Source organism: Polyodon spathula, chromosome 1 (genome assembly GCF_017654505.1).
Source record: "Polyodon spathula isolate WHYD16114869_AA chromosome 1, ASM1765450v1, whole genome shotgun sequence".
NCBI lineage: Eukaryota > Metazoa > Chordata > Actinopteri > Acipenseriformes > Polyodontidae > Polyodon > Polyodon spathula.
Window position 1 is genome coordinate 914,355 of NC_054534.1, and position 20,301 is coordinate 934,655.

Genomic DNA, 20,301 nt, shown 5'->3' on the forward strand with positions numbered 1-20,301 from the left:
CCTTCGCCTTGCTTCAAGCAGAGTTAACAGCAATAGCATTAATACGGTTTGCCTCACCCATTCCTCTACTCTACCCCCCCCATGCACATTCTGAGCTCCAGCCTGGACACACTGAGCTCAGAAAACAACACCTAAATCACCCCGCCTCAAATAATCTTACAGGTCTTTTTACCCACCAAAGCATTTACTTTGGTTTGTCGCCCGATCCACAAACACTTTCGAGGAGATGACATTACCGAAAGGCAGGAACATCTGCATGAGCTCGTTGTCTCCAAACTCCTGGGGGAGGTGGTAGATGAACAGGTTACAGCCCTCTGGGCCTGAGAGGAGAGGAGAGGGGCAGGGGAGAGAGAGGAAGGGGGTGGGAGAGAGAGGAGGGGGCAGGAGAGAGATAGCAATGTGGGATAGGGGAGGGGAAGAGAGAAAAGAGAACAGAGAACACAACATGAGGAATACGAAGAGGAAGAGTGCAGTGCACTCCAGCAGCAGTGTTCAGTCCTGCGCCTCGAGAACCTGAACGACTCACACACATATCCTATAAATCTGTAGTGTCTGATGTTTAACTTCTACCCTCACATATGACTACAGCATTTTATAATAGGTTAGCCTTCTGTGTGCTCATCATTGCATTCATTTTTTAGCAGCAGATGCACACATAGGCTTCCTGCTCTGTCACTGAACTAAGCAACCATCGTCCGGCTACTACCTGCAGCAAACGATTGCTATATGAATCATAGCTTTACTATAGAAATCATAGCTTCACTAAAGGATCATCCCACGTGATCAATTATTCTTGCTACATCCCTATTCAGAAGGAAAACTTTTAGAATACCCTAACATGAGTGGAATTTTGACCTCAAACCACTTTTTTCTCTAGTTGGGTCAATGAAGGCCCAAGAGCTTTGGACATTTCATCTGTGCGCAAGTCATGCAGCAGAGAGTTAAAAAAAAACATCAGCAGCAATAGCAGCTAAAGTGCTTTCCAGCTTACTAACACACATCATTCTCATTTCTGAAGCTACAATGTGTGCTACACGCACTTCACAAGCAACATTCAAAAAAGAAATGATTTTTTGCAGACATTTCAAATTAAATGGATGTACTGTGGTGGTCTAATTTCCTTGGAAAAATGATTCAAACTACAACGTTTGATAATGACAATGCATATGCGTGTAATAATTATAGTGAGAGTCACAGAATGAGGTTTTATCAAATCACGAGTTCTCAATTTTCTGTCTGGAAGACAAACTCAATCTTGCTGTAATGTCATTTATTTAACAAGGATGAAACCCTTGGCAATGCAACCTCGTTTTAAGAGGGCTAGAGCGTTCACGAGCAGTTACACATTTAATCAAGCAAACAAAACAATCAACTCAAGAATAACAAGAAAGAATATGCAAACAACTGTAAGCTAAAAAGCTAATACAGTCAATACATCTTACCTTGAAATGCAACGCTTTCCCTCGCGCTTGCCTCTCTTTAAAGGAATCCACATTTTATTTCTTTGAAGCTATATTTAACACTTCAGGGGAAGTGTTTTAGCTGCCTGTTTTTTGTTTTTGGAATCATGAGAGAGTCATGTGACCATGTGGCACAAAAGATTGGAAGTTCCAAAAGATTACGAGAGTTGGAGTCTCCAAGCTTGCCCGTTCAAGAAACAAGCAACTGGAGCTTCGAGCCCTAAAGGGTGTCATCTCTGCCACTGACTACTCCGTAACCACGGCAGACAGACAGACAGAAGACCTTCTCTACACCGTGAACTCGCTAACCGCTGTCACTCCTCTGTGTATCACTTGGAGCTGAGGGAGGAGTCTGGCAACCAGGTGACCAGGGGCTTACCTTCTCTCTGCTGCTGGGCCATCATGGGAGGAGGCTGGGGGAATGCTTGGCTGATCTGCCCATACGCTGCAGGGTAGGCTGCTGAGACACAAACACAGAAAGCAAGATCACTCACAGGCGCAGGGAGGAGACACATACAGCACTCACAGCCTTCCAGGAGCCTGTTGTCCTTGACTTTCTGCTTAGACAAAGACAATCCCCTTCCTGAATAATAGTACAGATTGAAGATGTCCTTCATAACTGCTGCATTGAGTGGCAGTTGCAGCTGAAAGTACCTATATAGCAGCTAATGGCAGCTTCATAAATAAAGGGGCAGGACATCAAACATTTTAAAAACAGGATAAACAGCATCTCAAACAAGGGAAATGAAATTGTCCTGGGTACCATAAACCAAATATTGGAAAATACCATATCATTTAGGAACACATGAGTTAGTATAAATAACCCAGATCTATCTTATGCAGCGATCTGGTAAAATGATATCTCACATGACATCACTATTGTATTTCCTAAAAATAGGAATGCAGATCACGTCAGACATTTCAATTTCTAGAGCACAGCTGTCCTCGTACGGCTCATTGATCTTCACAGTATGGCTCTCTTGATTCAGAGGTAAAGACGAGAGGGCTGGTAGTTTTTGACAGAGGCAAGTCAAAGAGCTCTTTAAGACCTCTCTTGTCACTGCCCTGTTCAGGAGGGTTCCTGACTGTTCTTTCCTAGCTTTGCATTAATGGTTTCAGCTTGAACATGTGTTCCCAACACTACAGGCTCTTGAATGGATTTTTCAGGCTGTAAGACACATTCTTTTTTATTACTATTTCTAAAGCACACACAACAAAATAAATAACCAACTTTTCTAAAGGGAAACAGATGGTAGTGCCAACACAACAGTGGCACACAATCTGTTTCCAAAAATGATGTCAGTTGCCCCAAAGTTATTACTTTTCATTTCCTGTAACAGGCGGTACAATGCTGTGTCTGCTGTGCAGCCTAATCACCTTCCACAATAAATGACTTGAGCAGTAACAGTTTTTCAGTTTTTTTTTGTTTTGTTTTGTTTGCCAACAAAAAGAAACCCAGACACAGACTAAACTAGAGCAACTGTATGGTGGTTTTGATAAGTTTGGTTGACCTCCAGTCCTTGAGTTTCGATTACTTTGACCATTGTCTATCTTCAGTACTACTAATTAATCCTTATAGACTTGACAGGATTATCCCAGAAAGTGAAGCTGTAAGCCTTTTTAAAAGATGAAGAGTTTTGGAGTGCTGAATTAATTTCAATAGAACCCTGTTTGGATATGTTTAAGCCTCTACGGCAGTAAAGGAAAGTAAGGGATTATACTGTATCATATTGCAGGTTGCACCTGTATAGAAGCTCTTACTGGGAGACAGTATTTCATGTTTGTCTTCTACTCAAATGATTACACAGTATCATATTGCAGGTTGCACCTGTATAGAAGCTCTTACTGGGGGGCAGTATCATACATGTTTTCCTAATATTTAATATCCTATTATGTGTTTTGTATAAATCTCTGCTGTTTCTGCTTAAATTACTATCTGCCACACTTATTAATTATTGCAGCAAAGCCTGCTTCTGAAAAGACCCCTTAAAGCTGATGGTGGGGAAGCATATCAGTGTTGCACAGGCTTTACTGCACAGTGCATCACATACCTTTTATACAACACTGTTTTTTGGATTTCACGGCCCATCTAAAGGAACAGTGATTCAAATACAAGCTTAAACATTCAGTTTTGCCTGACATTTTGCAAACCCCTGCATTAAAAGCCTAAAAAACTGTTCAACCTGGAACACAGAGCAATTTTACAAACTGTGAACACTAAGGACCTGCATACTGCTGCACTCCTGCATAGGCCTGCTGAAGGGGATCCGCTGTGGTGGGGCTCTGGGCTGCAGAGAGAGAGAGTGAGAGCGAGAGAAAGAGAGACATGGAGAAGAGTTAGCTTAAACTAGTTTGCAATAAGCTTCACAGCTCTGCAGGAGAGAACACATGAACAAGCCAGATTGGTCAAGATTGGTTTGGTCGTTATTTGACAAAGTTAGTTCACAAAACAATGGCTGAACCTGGTATATAAATCCTTCAATACAGATTGAATGAGATCAGGAGAGAAATAACCATGACACTGAGATCAGAAGAGAAATGGCCATGGCACTGAGATCAGGAGAGAAATGAGCATGGCACTGAGATCAGGAGAGAAATGACCATGACACAAATCAGGAGAGAAATGACCATGGCACTAAGATCAGGAGAGAAATGACCATGACACTGAGATCAGGAGAAAAATGACCATGGCACTGAGATCAGAAGACAAATGACCCTGGCACAGAGATCAAGAGAGAAATGACCACGACACTGAGATCAGGAGAGAAATGACCCTGGCACTGAGATTAGGAGAGAAATGACTATGGTATTGAGATCAGGAGAGAAATGACCCTGGCACTGAGATTAGGAGAAAACTAACTTGCATTGCAGGAGAAACTTAACGAGCCGACAGAAGACAACTTGGGTACAATGGTCTGTTAAAGAGGTCAAGCCTGATACCTCAGAGTTGGGGTCAAGAGTTGGGGTTACCAAGTCTTTGTAACTGGCTTGATTAAAGGGCGGTTTGCTGCCCTTCAGATCAGCTATAGTCTGTGTTCTGTTAGCCGAGAGCTTCACAGTAGTGTACAATCTGGCTTTCACTGTGCTCCCCTGCAGACTTCATAGTGGATTAGGAATGCATTAGGTTAATACAGCTATGGACAAACGTTTTCCATTGCCCTATAGAATTAACCCATTTTGCTTCATAAAGTCGAACGAAACCTGCTGAATAATGTTATGTTACATATTGAATTACATACTGCTTTGTAGTTTTCCATACACAAAAACTCACACAAATTAAAAAACATTTCAAAATCTAACATGAAATACTGTACTGCTATTACAGCTTCTGGAAGACTTTTGCGATATCATTGATTACATGATGTTAAAAATAAAAGATCTAAATTATGTTCATATGTTTTTAAATTATGTATCAATCCAAAATTCTAGGTAAGGCCAAACCTTTGTCCTTAGCTGTAAAGTGAATGGGTGTGGTCTCTTTATTGCTCTTTGCATTCTAGTGGAAAACCTTTTTTCCTCTGGAGATTTGAAGAATCTTAATGACAGCCTAGCATATTTGCAATGGAAAATGAATTAACATGGGCTCTGATACACATAGAACAAATAAGAATGTGTCAATAGACAAGTTCATTTCTGCAAATATACCCCCCTATGGCAGTTCCATTAAAGGTAAAACAACTTCCCTGGTAAACATTTGATTTTTGTCCACCCCTTCCTATGCTGTTCTTTCAACAAGAATAATAACACGAAAAATCTTTAATTTGAAAATAAGTGATTTATCTAAAGGAATTTATTTGTGAAGTACTGGTCAGTAATACATAATAGCATATCAAACAGCAGGCCATAACTGTATACTGCATACAAATAAATTAAAACAAAAACATCGACTCCAGTAACGATTATCATGACAAATGAAGATTAGTGGATGTGTTGCAACCTTGTGTTGCAGTGGCATGTCAACCAGGTGTCAATGTAATGAAGGTACAGGACATGTAGATCAGGGTGGTTTTAATACCAATCTAGTGGCAATATGTGTGAGTGGAAGACATGCTTTTATATCAGACACTGCTACATAACATCAGGGAACAAGCACGACACAACATCACAGCACAGCACCACAGCAAAGCACAGCACAGCACAGCACAGCACCACAGCACAGCAAAGCACAGCACAGCACAGCACAGCACAACACCACATGACAGCACAGCACAGCACAGCACCACAGCACAGCATAGCACAGTCTCGTTTGTCAGGGATAATTAGAGCCACTTTTTTATTGGGACACTGCTCTGCACAGTCATGTGTTCATTCTGCATGTGACGTCTGCAGTAAACTATAGCAGGAGGTTTGAATTCAAGTGAAATAGGATGCTTTAGATTGCCTGACTGTCATGGTTTATCATGGCTTTCAGCAATATAGTGTACCATTATTGAATCACCTCATACAGTAACCCCTCAGCAATCCTATATGAAACTCCCCCTGCAACCTGTGTGTTGCTTGTTTTACCCCAATTGGACCCCCTGCAGTCTGAGTGGGGAAAGTGAAAATGCAGTTTCTCCTTAGGTTTTATAAATCAGCCTGTAGGTCTGGATTCAGGAGCCCCCATTGCCTAAGACAATTTCAAATGCAAGACTTACTGTAAAGCAGCATGGTAAGCTGAGACAGTGATAAAAACACCATGTTAAAGCCCAGTTGGTTGATTTTCAATCGATTTTCACTTTATTTCTTTCTCATTAGCCCTGTTCTAAAACAGCCCTGAATGAGTGTAGATACAGTACAGTACCATTGCTAACATCTCTTCCTGTCACATGATGTTGTGCAACCCTCCCCTGATTACACTATCCTCTCAAACGTAACCGACAACACATCCCCTTCACCTGCGGTGCTCTTACCAATACAAACAAAACATGGGCAGCAAAATAGAGGACCTCCACACGATTTCACAGCGATCACACAAACACAAAGAAAGCAATTCCATTGAAAACAGTGAGAGCAAACTGGTGTAGAGGGCCCTCAGGAGACATCCAGTTACTGACTAACACAGCATTGCACGACACATAACGAAATACATCCAGTTCATCAACACAAAGCAGAACAATGCCAGCTGAACAACGACATGGACCCAGCAAGCTTAGTAATGTCAGGGGTGAAGACACACGATGGGGCTGGAATATTTGAACCAAGCAGCACAGAATCGGATACCTTCGTTCAGAGTGGCCAGAAAGCAACTCCCCTGCGCTCCAAAACAACTCCTGTGTGCAAGCGCTGAATCCTGCTTCTGCGTATCCTCTCTAAATATTATTTCCTGTAAAACTTTAAGATTTAAAAACATTTTCTCCATTCTTATATAAAGACACAATGCACAATGTAAACAGCCTTCCTCCTGCCACCACCTGCCAAAGCAGCAGGTTCATCATAATCATGGCTTTTAGCTTGTTTAAGCAAAATAATTAAAAAAATAAACAAAAACATTTTTTGGTGCTTTATTTCTATACTGACAACACCTTACAAGACAAAAACAAAACAAACAAAATATAAATCTAATCATTTCAAGAATGGCTTGCAACGTTAAAAACCTTCTTAAATATGTCAAATATATATTTCTTAAGCCAGTGGTGCGCTGCATTTTTAAAAGCTGTGATGTTTAGATCATGAAAATAGACTCCTAAGCATGAAACCCGTGTTCAGCGCCCCTCTGGACCGTCTGAAAGAGTAGCGGCTATAGCATCGCTGTGGATTCCGCTGCACGTTTTAATCATGAAATACTAAACGAAACTACAATTCCATGACAAGCGCTCCAACGAGAAGTCTTTTTCACTGTCTCCCAGACTTGTGGTCCAAACAGTTGTCATTGAATTTGAGTTCCTGTTAGTATTTCTTAAGTCAGCTCTGTTGAGTGTTTAATTGTTATTGGGTGACAGTTTTAATCTTATCATTGTATTTGCTTTTAGCTGAACGCAGTAAACACAATCAGGTTCTCCGCTGTGATAAACAGACAAAAAAATAAATAAATCAACACATTACAAAAACACAATGACGTTCCTGGTTCTCCTTATAACAAGCTGACCTGAGAGATAGGCACAGGAAAAGAATAAATCATCTCTTCCATCTCTTTCTCTATCCCTTGTTATCTTGTGTAACGGAGGAAAAGCTCTTTCTGTGGTATTGGGTGGCGGGGGGTGATTTAGAGAGAGCCTCAGAGGTGCGGACGTTGATAGATATTTTATTTTGCCATCGAGCCCGGCTATGAGGACAAATGTCCCAATTAGGAGAGCTTCAGAGGGCCTGCTTAACGACCTCCATTCATTACACTGCAATCACTAGGGGCTTCTGAGGGATCTCTCGCTCTCATTAAAACCTGCTCATTTTCCAGGAGTGCAGACAACAAATTAGCAATTTTTATCTCAGCTGATTAAAGAGTGCTTTTCAGAATCACAGCTGCAGTGGTGTAGAGCAGCTCAGTGGTTAGAGTGCAGGGCTGCAGTGTGGAAGGCAGTGGGTTTGAGTAGCTCAGTGGTTAGAGTGCTGGGCTGCAGTGTGGAAGGCAGGGGGATTGAGTAGCTCAGTGGTTAGAGTGCTGGGCTGCAGTGTGGAAGGCAGTGGGATTGAGTAGCTCAGTGGTTAGTGCTGGGCTGCAGTGTGGAATGTAGTTGGATTGAGTAGCTCAGTGGTTAGAGTGCAGGGATGCAGTGTGGAAGGCAGTGGGTCTGAATAGCTCAGTCGTTAGAGTGCTGGGCTACAGTGTGGAAGGCAGTGGGTTTGAGTAGCTCATTGGTTAGAGTGCTGGGCTGCAGTGTGGAAGGTAGTGGGTTTGAGTAGCTCAGTGGTTAGAGTGCTGGGCTGCAGTGTGGAAGGTAGTGGGTTTGAGTAGCTCAGTGGTTAGAGTGCAGGGCTGCAGTGTGGAAGGCAGTGGGTTTGAGTAGCTCAGTGGTTAGAGTGCTGGGCTGCAGTGTGGAAGGCAGTGGGTTTGAGTAGCTCAGTGGTTAGAGTGCTGGGCTGCAGTGTGGAAGGCAGTGGGTTTGAGTAGCTCAGTGGTTAGAGTGCTGGGCTGCAGTGTGGAAGGCAGTGGGTTTGAGTAGCTCAGTGGTTAGAGTGCTGGGCTGCAGTGTGGAAGGCAGTGGGTTTGAGTAGCTCAGTGGTTAGAGTGCTGGGCTGCAGTGTGGAAGGCAGTGGGTTTGAGTAGCTCAGTGGTTAGAGTGCTGGGCTGCAGTGTGGAAGGCAGTGGGTTTGAGTAGCTCAGTGGTTAGAGTGCTGGGCTGCAGTGTGGAAGGCAGTGGGTTTGAGTAGCTCAGTGGTTAGAGTGCTGGGCTGCAGTGTGGAAGGCAGTGGGTTTGAGCAGCTCAGTGGTTAGAGTGCTGGGCTGCAGTGTGGAAGGCAGTGGGTTTGAGTAGCTCAGTGGTTAGAGTGCTGGGCTGCAGTGTGGAAGGCAGTGGGTTTGAGTAGCTCAGTGGTTAGAGTGCTGGGCTGCAGTGTGGAAGGCAGTGGGTTTGAGTAGCTCAGTGGTTAGAGTGCTGGGCTGCAGTGTGGAAGGCAGTGGGTTTGAGTAGCTCAGTGGTTAGAGTGCTGGGCTGCAGTGTGGAAGGCAGTGGGTTTGAGTAGCTCAGTGGTTAGAGTGCAGGGCTGCAGTGTGGAAGGCAGTGGGTTTGAGTAGCTCAGTGGTTAGAGTGCTGGGCTGCAGTGTGGAAGGCAGTGGGTTTGAGTAGCTCAGTGGTTAGAGTGCTGGGCTGCAGTGTGGAAGGCAGTGGGTTTGAGTAGCTCAGTGGTTAGAGTGCTGGGCTGCAGTGTGGAAGGTAGTGGGTTTGAGTAGCTCAGTGGTTAGAGTGCTGGGCTGCAGTGTGGAAGGCAGTGGGTTTGAGTAGCTCAGTGGTTAGAGTGCAGGGCTGCAGTGTGGAAGGCAGTGGGTTTGAGTAGCTCAGTGGTTAGAGTGCTGGGCTGCAGTGTGGAAGGTAGTGGGTTGAGTAGCTCAGTGGTTAGAGTGCTGGGTTGCAGTGTGGAAGGCAGTGGGTTTGAGTAGCTCAGTGGTTAGAGTGCTGGGCTGCAGTGTGGAAGGCAGTGGGTTTGAGTAGCTCAGTGCGTAGAGTGCAGGGCTGCAGCGTGAAAGGTAGTGGGATTGTGTAGCTCAGTGGTTAGAGAGCTGGGCTGCAGTGTGGAAGGCAGTGGGTTTGAGTAGCTCAATGGTTAGAGTGCAGGGCTGTAGTGGGTTTGGGTAGCTCAGTGGTTAGAGTGCTGGACTGCAGTGTGGAAGGCAGTGGGGTTGAGTAGCTCAGTGGTTAGAGTGCTGGACTGCAGTGTGGAAGGCAGTGGGTTTGAGTAGCTCAGTGGTTAGAGTGCTGGGCTGCAGTGTGGAAGGCAGTGGGATTGAGTAGCTCAGTGGTTAGTGCTGGGCTGCAGTGTGGAATGTAGTTGGATTGAGTAGCTCAGTGGTTAGAGTGCAGGGATGCAGTGTGGAAGGCAATGGGTTTGAGTAGCTCAGTGGTTAGAGTGCAGGGCTGCAGTGTGGAAGGCAGTGGGTTTGAGTAGCTCAGTGGTTAGAGTGCAGGGCTGCAGTGTGGAAGGCAGTGGGTTTGAGTAGCTCAGTGGTTAGAGTGCTGGGCTGCAGTGTGGAAGGCAGTGGGTTTGAGTAGCTCAGTGGTTAGAGTGCTGGGCTGCAGTGTGGAAGGCAGTGGGTTTGAGTAGCTCAGTGGTTAGAGTGCTGGGCTGCAGTGTGGAAGGCAGTGGGTTTGAGTAGCTCAGTGGTTAGAGTGCTGGGCTGCAGTGTGGAAGGTATGGGTTTGAGTAGCTCAGTGGTTAGAGTGCTGGGCTGCAGTGTGGAAGGCAGTGGGTTTGAGTAGCTCAGTGGTTAGAGTGCTGGGCTGCAGTGTGGAAGGCAGTGGGTTTGAGTAGCTCAGTGGTTAGAGTGCAGGGCTGCAGTGTGGAAGGCAGTGGGTTTGAGTAGCTCAGTGGTTAGAGTGCAGGGTTGCAGTGTGGATGGCAGTGGGTTTGAGTAGCTCAGTGGTTAGAGTGCTGGGCTGCAGTGTGGAAGGCAGTGGGTTTGAGTAGCTCAGTGGTTAGAGTGCAGGGCTGCAGTGTGGAAGGCAGTGGGTTTGAGTAGCTCAGTGGTTAGAGTGCTGGGCTGCAGTGTGGAAGGCAGTGGGTTTGAGTAGCTCAGTGGTTAGAGAAAGCGCTGGGCTGCAGTGTGGAAGGCAGTGGGTTTGAGTAGCTCAGTGGTTAGAGTGCAGGGCTGCAGTGTGGAAGGCAGTGGGTTTGAGTAGCTCAGTGGTTAGAGTGCTGGGCTGCAGTGTGGAAGGCAGTGGGTTTGAGTAGCTCAGTGGTTAGAGTGCAGGGCTGCAGTGTGGAAGGCAGTGGGTTTGAGTAGCTCAGTGGTTAGAGTGCTGGGCTGCAGTGTGGAAGGCAGTGGGTTTGAGTAGCTCAGTGGTTAGAGTGCTGGGCTGCAGTGTGGAAGGCAGTGTGTTTGAGTAGCTCAGTGGTTAGAGTGCTGGGCTGCAGTGTGGAAGGCAGTGGGTTTGAGTAGCTCAGTGGTTAGAGTGCAGGGCTGCAGTGTGGAAGGCAGTGGGTTTGAGTAGCTCAGTGGTTAGAGTGCTGGGCTGCAGTGTGGAAGGCAGTGGGTTTGAGTAGCTCAGTGGTTAGAGTGCTGGGCTGCAGTGTGGAAGGCAGTGGGTTTGAGTAGCTCAGTGGTTAGAGTGCTGGGCTGCAGTGTGGAAGGCAGTGGGTTTGAGTAGCTCAGTGGTTAGAGTGCTGGGCTGCAGTGTGGAAGGCAGTGGGTTTGAGTAGCTCAGTGGTTAGAGTGCTGGACTGCAGTGTGGAAGGCAGTGGGTTTGAGTAGCTCAGTGGTTAGAGTGCTGGGCTGCAGTGTGGAAGGCAGTGGGATTGAGTAGCTCAGTGGTTAGTGCTGGGCTGCAGTGTGGAATGTAGTTGGATTGAGTAGCTCAGTGGTTAGAGTGCAGGGATGCAGTGTGGAAGGCAGACCCAAACTCATGAAGTCTCCAATCTCCACGTAACGACGTCAAACCTACCGCACCCAAACTCATAAGCTCAGTGGTTAGAGTGCTGGGCTGCAGTGTGGAAGGCAGTGGGTTTGAGTAGCTCAGTGGTTAGAGTGCTGGGCTGCAGTGTGGAAGGCAGTGGGTTTGAGTAGCTCAGTGGTTAGAGTGCTGGGCTGCAGTGTGGAAGGCAGTGGGTTTGAGTAGCTCAGTGGTTAGAGTGCTGGGCTGCAGTGTGGAAGGCAGTGGGTTTGAGTAGCTCAGTGGTTAGAGTGCTGGGCTGCAGTGTGGAAGGCAGTGGGTTTGAGTAGCTCAGTGGTTAGAGTGCTGGGCTGCAGTGTGGAAGGCAGTGGGTTTGAGTAGCTCAGTGGTTAGAGTGCTGGGCTGCAGTGTGGAAGGCAGTGGGTTTGAGTAGCTCAGTGGTTAGAGTGCTGGGCTGCAGTGTGGAAGGCAGTGGGTTTGAGTAGCTCAGTGGTTAGAGTGCAGGGCTGCAGTGTGGAAGGCAGTGGGTTTGAGTAGCTCAGTGGTTAGAGTGCAGGGCTGCAGTGTGGAAGGCAGTGGGTTTGAGTAGCTCAGTGGTTAGAGTGCTGGGCTGCAGTGTGGAAGGCAGTGTGTTTGAGTAGCTCAGTGGTTAGAGTGCTGGGCTGCAGTGTGGAAGGCAGTGGGTTTGAGTAGCTCAGTGGTTAGAGTGCTGGGCTGCAGTGTGGAAGGCAGTGGGTTTGAGTAGCTCAGTGGTTAGAGTGCTGGACTGCAGTGTGGAAGGCAGTGGGTTTGAGTAGCTCAGTGGTTAGAGTGCTGGGCTGCAGTGTGGAAGGCAGTGGGTTTGAGTAGCTCAGTGGGTAGAGTGCAGGGCTGCAGTGTGGAAGGTAGTGGGTTTGTGTAGCTCAGTGGTTAGAGAGCTGGGCTGCAGTGTGGAAGGCAGTGGGTTTGAGTAGCTCAATGGTTAGAGTGCAGGGCTCAGTGGTTTGAGTAGCTCAGTGGTTAGAGTGCTGGGCTGCAGTGTGGAAGGCAGTGGGTTTGAGTAGCTCAGTGGTTAGAGTGCTGGGCTGCAGTGTGGAAGGCAGTGGGTTTGAGTAGCTCAGTGGTTAGAGTGCTGGGCTGCAGTGTGGAAGGCAGTGGTTTTGAGTAGCTCAGTGGTTAGAGTGCTGGGCTGCAGTGTGGAAGGCAGTGGGTTTGAGTAGCTCAGTGGTTAGAGTGCAGGGCTGCAGTGTGGAAGGCAGTGGGTTTGAGTAGCTCAGTGGTTAGAGTGCTGGGCTGCAGTGTGGAAGGCAGTGGGTTTGAGTAGCTCAGTGGTTAGAGTGCTGGGCTGCAGTGTGGAAAGTAGTAGGTTTCAGTAGCTCAGTGGTTAGAGTGCTGGGCTGCAGTGTGGAAGGCAGTGGGTTTGAGTAGCTCAGTGGTTAGAGTGCTGGGCTGCAGTGTGGAAGGCAGTGGGTTTGAGTAGCTCAGTGGTTAGAGTGCTGGGCTGCAGTGTGGAAGGCAGTGGGTTTGAGTAGCTCAGTGGTTAGAGTGCTGGGCTGCAGTGTGGAAGGCAGTGGGTTTGAGTAGCTCAGTGGTTAGAGTGCTGGGCTGCAGTGTGGAAGGCAGTGGGTTTGAGTAGCTCAGTGGTTAGAGTGCAGGGCTGCAGTGTGGACGGCAGTGGGTTTGAGTAGCTCAGTGGTTAGAGTGCTGGGCTGCAGTGTGGAAGGCAGTGGGGTTTGAGTAGCTCAGTGGTTAGAGTGCTGGGCTGCAGTGTGGAAGGCAGTGGGTTTGAGTAGCTCAGTGGTTAGAGTGCTGGGCTGCAGTGTGGAAGGTAGTGGGTTTGAGTAGCTCAGTGGTTAGAGTGCTGGGCTGCAGTGTGGAAGGCAGTGGGTTTGAGTAGCTCAGTGGTTAGAGTGCTGGGCTGCAGTGTGGAAGGCAGTGTGTTTGAGTAGCTCAGTGGTTAGAGTGCTGGGCTGCAGTGTGGAAGGCAGTGGGTTTGAGTAGCTCAGTGGTTAGAGTGCTGGGCTGCAGTGTGGAAGGCAGTGGGTTTGAGTAGCTCAGTGGTTAGAGTGCAGGGCTGCAGTGTGGAAGGCAGTGGGTTTGAGTAGCTCAGTGGTTACAGTGCTGGGCTGCAGTGTGGAAGGCAGTGGGTTTGAGTAGCTCAGTGGTTAGAGTGCTGGGCTGCAGTGTGGAAGGCAGTGGGTTTGAGTAGCTCAGTGGTTAGAGTGCAGGGCTGCAGTGTGGAAGGCAGTGGGTTTGAGTAGCTCAGTGGTTAGAGTGCAGGGCTGCAGTGTGGAAGGCAGTGGGTTTGAGTAGCTCAGTGGTTAGAGTGCTGGGCTGCAGTGTGGAAGGCAGTGGGTTTGAGTAGCTCAGTGGTTAGAGTGCTGGGCTGCAGTGTGGAAGGCAGTGGGTTTGAGTAGCTCAGTGGTTAGAGTGCAGGGCTGCAGTGTGGAAGGCAGTGGGTTTGAGTAGCTCAGTGGTTAGAGTGCTGGGCTGCAGTGTGGAAGGCAGTGGGTTTGAGTAGCTCAGTGGTTAGAGTGCTGGGCTGCAGTGTGGAAGGCAGTGGGTTTGAGTAGCTCAGAGGTTAGAGTGCAGGGCTGCAGTGTGGATGGCAGTGGGTTTGAGTAGCTCAGTGGTTAGAGAAAGTGCTGGGCTGCAGTGTGGAAGGCAGTGGGTTTGAGTAGCTCAGTGGTTAGAGAGAGCTGGGCTGCAGTGTGGAAGGCAGTGGGTTTTGAGTAGCTCAGTGGTTAGGGTGCTGGGCTGCAGTGTGGAAGGCAGTGGGTTTGAGTAGCTCAGTGGTTAGAGTGCTGGACTGCAGTGTGGAAGGCAGTGGGTTTGAGTAGCTCAGTGGTTAGGGTGCTGGGCTGCAGTGTGGAAGGCAGTGGGTTTGAGTAGCTCAGTGGTTAGAGTGCTGGGCTGCAGTGTGGAAGGCAGTGGGTTTGAGTAGCTCAGTGGTTAGAGTGCTGGGCTGCAGTGTGGAAGGCAGTGGGTTTGAGTAGCTCAGTGGTTAGAGTGCAGGGCTGCAGTGTGGAAGGCAGTGGGTTTGAGTAGCTCAGTGGTTAGAGTGCAGGGCTGCAGTGTGGAAGGCAGTGGGTTTGAGTAGCTCAGTGGTTAGAGTGCTGGGCTGCAGTGTGGAAGGCAGTGGGTTTGAGTAGCTCAGTGGTTAGAGTGCAGGGCTGCAGTGTGGAAGGCAGTGGGTTTGAGTAGCTCAGTGGTTAGAGTGCTGGGCTGCAGTGTGGAAGGCAGTGTGTTTGAGTAGCTCAGTGGTTAGAGTGCTGGGCTGCAGTGTGGAAGGCAGTGGGTTTGAGTAGCTCAGTGGTTAGAGTGCTGGGCTGCAGTGTGGAAGGCAGTGGGTTTGAGTAGCTCAGTGGTTAGAGTGCTGGGCTGCAGTGTGGAAGGTAGTGGGTTTGAGTAGCTCAGTGGTTAGAGCACTTCTGGGCTGCAGTGTGGAAGGCAGTGGGTTTGAGTAGCTCAGTGGTTAGTGCTGCTGGGCTGCAGTGTGGAAGGCAGTGGGTTTGAGTAGCTCAGTGGTTAGAGTGCAGGGCTGCAGTGTGGAAGGCAGTGGGTTTGAGTAGCTCAGTGGTTAGAGTGCTGGGCTGCAGTGTGGAAGGTAGTGGGTTTGAGTAGCTCAGTGGTTAGAGTGCAGGGATGCAGTGTGGAAGGCAGTGGGTTTAGAGTAGCTCAGTGGTTAGAGTGCTGGGCTGCAGTGTGGAAGGCAGTGGGTTTGAGTAGCTCAGTGGTTAGAGTGCAGGGCTGCAGTGTGGAAGGCAGTGGGTTTGAGTAGCTCAGTGGTTAGAGTGCAGGGCTGCAGTGTGGAAGGCAGTGGGTTTGAGTAGCTCAGTGGTTAGAGTGCTGGGCTGCAGTGTGGAAGGCAGTGGGTTTGAGTAGCTCAGTGGTTAGAGTGCTGGGCTGCAGTGTGGAAGGTAGTGGGTTTGAGTAGCTCAGTGGTTAGAGTGCTGGGCTGCAGTGTGGAAGGCAGTGGGATTGAGTAGCTCAGTGGTTAGAGTGCAGGGCTGCAGTGTGGAAGGCAGTGGGTTTGAGTAGCTCAGTGGTTAGAGTGCAGGGATGCAGTGTGGAAGGCAGTGGGTTTGAGTAGCTCAGTGGTTAGAGTGCTGGGCTGCAGTGTGGAAGGCAGTGGGTTTGAGTAGCTCAGTGGTTAGAGAAAGCAGGGGCTGCAGTGTGGAAGGCAGTGGGTTTGAGTGGGTTTGAGCTCAGTGGTTAGAGTGCAGGGCTGCAGTGTGGAAGGCAGTGGGTTTGAGTAGCTCAGTGGTTAGAGTGCTGGGCTGCAGTGTGGAAGGCAGTGGGTTTGAGTAGCTCAGTGGTTAGAGTGCTGGGCTGCAGTGTGGAAGGCAGTGGGTTTGAGTAGCTCAGTGGTTAGAGTGCTGGGCTGCAGTGTGGAAGGCAGTGGGTTTGAGTAGCTCAGTGGTTAGAGTGCTGGGCTGCAGTGTGGAAGGCAGTGGGTTTGAGTAGCTCAGTGGTTAGAGTGCTGGGCTGCAGTGTGGAAGGCAGTGGGTTTGAGTAGCTCAGTGGTTAGAGAGCTGGGCTGCAGTGTGGAAGGCAGTGGGTTTGAGTAGCTCAGTGCGTAGAGTGCAGGGCTGCAGCGTGAAAGGTAGTGGGATCGTGTAGCTCAGTGGTTAGAGAGCTGGGCTGCAGTGTGGAAGGCAGTGGGTTTGAGTAGCTCAATGGTTAGAGTGCAGGGCTGTAGTGTGTTTGGGTAGCTCAGTGGTTAGAGTGCTGGACTGCAATGTGGAAGGCAGTGTGTTTGAGTAGCTCAGTGGTTAGTGCTGGGCTGCAGTGTGGAAGGCAGTGGGATTGAAAAATTGGATTTCAGTGACCATGATGGAAATGATACCGCTTACACACACACACAAAAAAAACCCCTAAATAATGAATGAAGCAAACACACGGTTAATGGGGGAGTATTCTACAGTAAACAACTAAATATTAATGCAGCTCTATATCTATATTTATATCACCATCTCTGAGAGAAGTGTTTGCCAGCTCTTGCATGCTCCTCAGATGATAAACAGCCCATCACTCCTCCAGTACATTTATTCATTTGACACTTTATGTTGAAACATTAATCTTTTAAGGTGGTATTGTTAAAATATGATTGAAAGTAACAATAGTGACCACAAATATCAACTTGCAACACAACCTTACAAACAATAGAAATCACAGAGATGTTGATTAAAGTTAAAGAGACAGCTGATTGAACTGCTGACCCTCCTCAGTAAAATAGTCCTTATTGTTCTGTGAATACAGCCGGCAAAAACCCATATAAACCTCTCTCCGGTTTGCCGATATTCTTAAGTGCAGTTGAAAATTCAACTTTACTTGGCGAGAAATTCCAAAAACAGCCAAATGGTCACATTGTGATCAACCAATCAGCACAATCCCAGCCAGACTGACAGTCAGCTGTCCAATAGGAGCCAAATAGAAGCAACAGGCCGGGTTCGGGATGCAAACCAAACAAGTGCAGAGCGAATTAGAGGTGAGGTGAGTGTATGAAACTGTAGCATGCAAGTGACACCCCACTCAAACCTGCCCAGGCTCCCTGGGGCGGCCAGTACTGTATGAGAACAACCCTACTGTACCTGCTGCTGTAATGTTACTGTAGCGGCTCAAAATGCAGCACAGCAATTACAAAGCACAGCTGATATACTGTGACTGTAGTAAAGATGCAGTAAATGGGTACTCATATTAGTACAGTTACACTGCAATTTAACAACCAAGTAGCTTATCTGTATGTACACTTTACTGTGGGGATTTTCAATGTGGTTTATCGGGATGTCTTATTTTCTGTTTAAACACGTTAAATGGCCCTCATGAAAGTAAAAAGCATGACAAAGCAAAGTTAAACACTCTGAAACCCAGAGAGGTACGGTCAAACGCTGCGTCACTATTTTATAAAGTATCTCTGGATAAGACTATTTTTACTAAACTGTATGGGAATGCCACTAAAGATATAGTGAATATGAAATAAACTGGCTTACACTGTACACTTACTACAATGTAATCACTAAGGCTGACCTATATTTTTTTTACATCAAGGAAAAGGTTTTGGCAAAGTTTTAGAAGTAAACATATAGAGTTATACTAAGCGCAGGTCAGCATTAAGGTGTGCTGGTGTAAGGGGAGGTGTTGTGTGATGATCTGTCGATACAGACTCTGTCCCCTGTCTGTCAGATGAGATGAGGTTAAAGCTCTAAACCCAGACTGCACACAAGCCTGGCTCTTTTGCATGGTGGTTAAGATGCTCGCTTGCGGTGTGTGGGGTCGTCGGCTCCCAATTACACTCCCTCTAAGCGCCAGTGTTCCTCACCTCTCATGTGCATCCCCTCATTTAAAAACCCAACAGTAAGAGGACTGTGTCAGCCAGTGGGCTTGGTTTCTGATCGGAGGTTATTCCCCATGCAGTGCTGAATCAGCCGACAGCTTGTGCTTTTTAAAGCCATGCTGAGCACAAATGGCAGCTCCGATTGCATGTAATCAAACATCAGCAAACAATGTGAGTGTGCATGCTTCAGCGCATCCATCAACATGACTGAGAGGTGAATTTAGCGGACTGGGGTTAAGCTGTAGATCTGATGCGACTCACATTTCTTTTACATTTATTATAAGCCAATTTGATTATTTAATTCTTTAAAATAAGTAAAAAATAGAAAATAAAAAAAAGAACCCACAAAAAAATATTTTCTTAAAAAGAAATATTTATGCAAGTCATCTCGTATTATTATTAATACATAAACAGTATGGTTGCTTTTCCATGCACAGACTGTAGCATCACAGAACAATTTAATGAAAGTGCAAATCTCACACACACGCAGCAACATGCCACAGATGCTAAGATGAAAGGGTGCAGTTTTTGTGCCAGTAGTGAGGGTGTTGACCCCCGCTGCCCGCTGCCCCCCTCTTACCTGGATAGGGGTGGATGCCGTTGGCGAACACGGCCTCAGCAGTGGGCTGCCCATTGGCTTGTGGTGGGAGGCCAGTGAAGCCGTTGACTCCGATGGCAGAGGGAATGCTGGGAACGGCGGGTGCGGTAATCCCAGGAGGTGTGCTGCCCCCTGGTGGAGGAGAGAGAGGAGGCACTGTCAGGGAGTGAGAGGCGCTCATTACACAGGACAGCCAGTAGAAGGCGCCCACTGGAAATTCTTGAACACCAGGAAACCTGTCCTGTATTCCTTCAACAGGCAAACACATCACAAAGAACTTATACCTGCAATGTCAGTGCACTTAAAGAACCTGGAGCTCCCAATCTCATTTTCTTAGTTTCATTTAAGATTCCTTTAGTTTTATGATGCCTGAAACATTCTGAGTGGTTCTTACTGCAATTCCTCAAATACTGGGCTTGTTTTAATTCTGATAAGCCTGCATTGAATATGGCTGTGGCATGTAACTAGAACTGAAGAGCAGCTCCTGATCAAATCGTCTCAACAAAGAGAAAGAGAATGATAGACAAAGAGAAGGAGAAAGAGAAAGGCAAAGAGAAAGGTGAAGAGAAATGACTTCTGCACACTTTGCCTCGGATGGCTGTGAGCCCTGATCACTGGCGCTGGCTGGTGCTAATGCAATCAACAGCCGAGACACTTCACCCAGGTCTGGAGTGCCCTTGTGTTCCTCCCTCCCACCCTGGCACTACCTCTCCTCTGGCTGATGGAGCTCTCTCTCAGGCACTTCATGGGCGGCACATTCAGGAGCATGTATAAGCAGCACAGAGCAAATCAGTCTGTGAGTGCTGCATGGTTTCAGAGCACAGCCTGTGTATTAAAACAGGGCAGTGCAAATCCTTGTGGGTCAACATTTCCCAGGACTGCTGGATGCTGTTTTCATGTATCCCATATTCTAATGAAAGGGTTAGTCTATATTTCAGTGAACTGTCACTTAAGAAAGTGTTCTCCATTAAATGTAAATGAGAAGCTTTTGGAGGCAGGAGGTGTGTTCAGCTGTCTAAAGGCACTTGAGCAGGAAGAGAGCAGCTGTGCTGAGTGGCACCCTGGAAACACACCATTCTCTCTGCCCTATTGTGTGTGTCAGTGGCTTCCTCTTAGATTATTAGGGGTGTCTGACAGATGAAATTGCTGGGCAGACAACAGATATACATACAAATAGACTAACAGATCAAGTTGTATAACACAGACAGACCGATAGACTGATAGATACTGCATATTTCAAGCTCAAGTGGACCAAATTCGAGGGCGGTGTTTTCTGCATTAGTGGGTGATAAGAAAGACTAGGGCTCCAGGGTTGGTGCTCTGTGCAGGCAGAATTAGAGCAGTGTAGTAAGAACTTGACCGAAGCTTTGCCCAAGTGTTCTCCACGGGGTGCGTGACCTGGACAAATAATAACGCATTGACGTAACGAGACGAGCAACACCCCTTGGTCTGCTTGAGCAGAACAAACCCAAGATCATTGCAGCTTGTAGTATCTCAGCCCCATTGGCCTGTAAAGGAGCCTGTAGATAGATGGGTGGAGAGACACACAGCTCCATACCTGAGGTGGGAGTCATGGGTCCTCCTGGCAGCCCATTGACGTTCAGCGTTGCCATCTGCTGCATCTGAGCGGCGGCGAAGGCAGCCATGGGGTTGAGGTACCCGCCCTGAGTGACGGAGGCCATGAGCGCGGCCTGCTGCTGCATCAGCTGGAAAGAGAGCGAGGGAGAAAGACAGACGGGCCCACAAGCACAACTCTCGTCTTACCCGCTTTCAGCATTGCCCATATCTCTCTTCATGCCTCCTTCTGTCCCATACCTGCATCTTCTCTCTCTGCTCTCTACTTCGCTCTCTCTGACTGCCTTTCTATTATATTTACTCTCTCCCTCTCCCAGTAATTTATGTACAGGGAGATCTTAAAAACAGCGATGACATCTATCTAGATATTTTACTGTTACCTGTTTACAC

General features: G+C 47.7%; 1 protein-coding gene across 17 annotated transcripts in view; it reads right to left on the reverse strand.

Annotated features, from left to right (window-relative positions):
- LOC121306465 (CUGBP Elav-like family member 4) overlaps positions 1 to 20,301 on the reverse strand; it is a 257,123-nt gene that overhangs the window by 14,127 nt on the left and 222,695 nt on the right. For 6 of the 17 annotated variants that reach the window (XM_041238701.1, XM_041238450.1, XM_041238620.1 and 3 more), the window contains 6 exons: positions 19,895 to 20,039; positions 18,319 to 18,468; positions 6,663 to 6,773; positions 3,686 to 3,748; positions 1,840 to 1,920; positions 177 to 320 (listed from right to left, as the gene is read on the reverse strand). In XM_041238701.1, coding sequence (XP_041094635.1) covers positions 177 to 320; positions 1,840 to 1,920; positions 3,686 to 3,748; positions 6,663 to 6,773; positions 18,319 to 18,468; positions 19,895 to 20,039 — 694 coding nt within the window. The remainder of the gene's footprint in view (positions 1 to 176; positions 321 to 1,839; positions 1,921 to 3,685; positions 3,749 to 6,662; positions 6,774 to 18,318; positions 18,469 to 19,894; positions 20,040 to 20,301) is intronic. The other 11 variants (XM_041238948.1, XM_041239391.1, XM_041239323.1 and 8 more) reach the window with 5 other exon arrangements.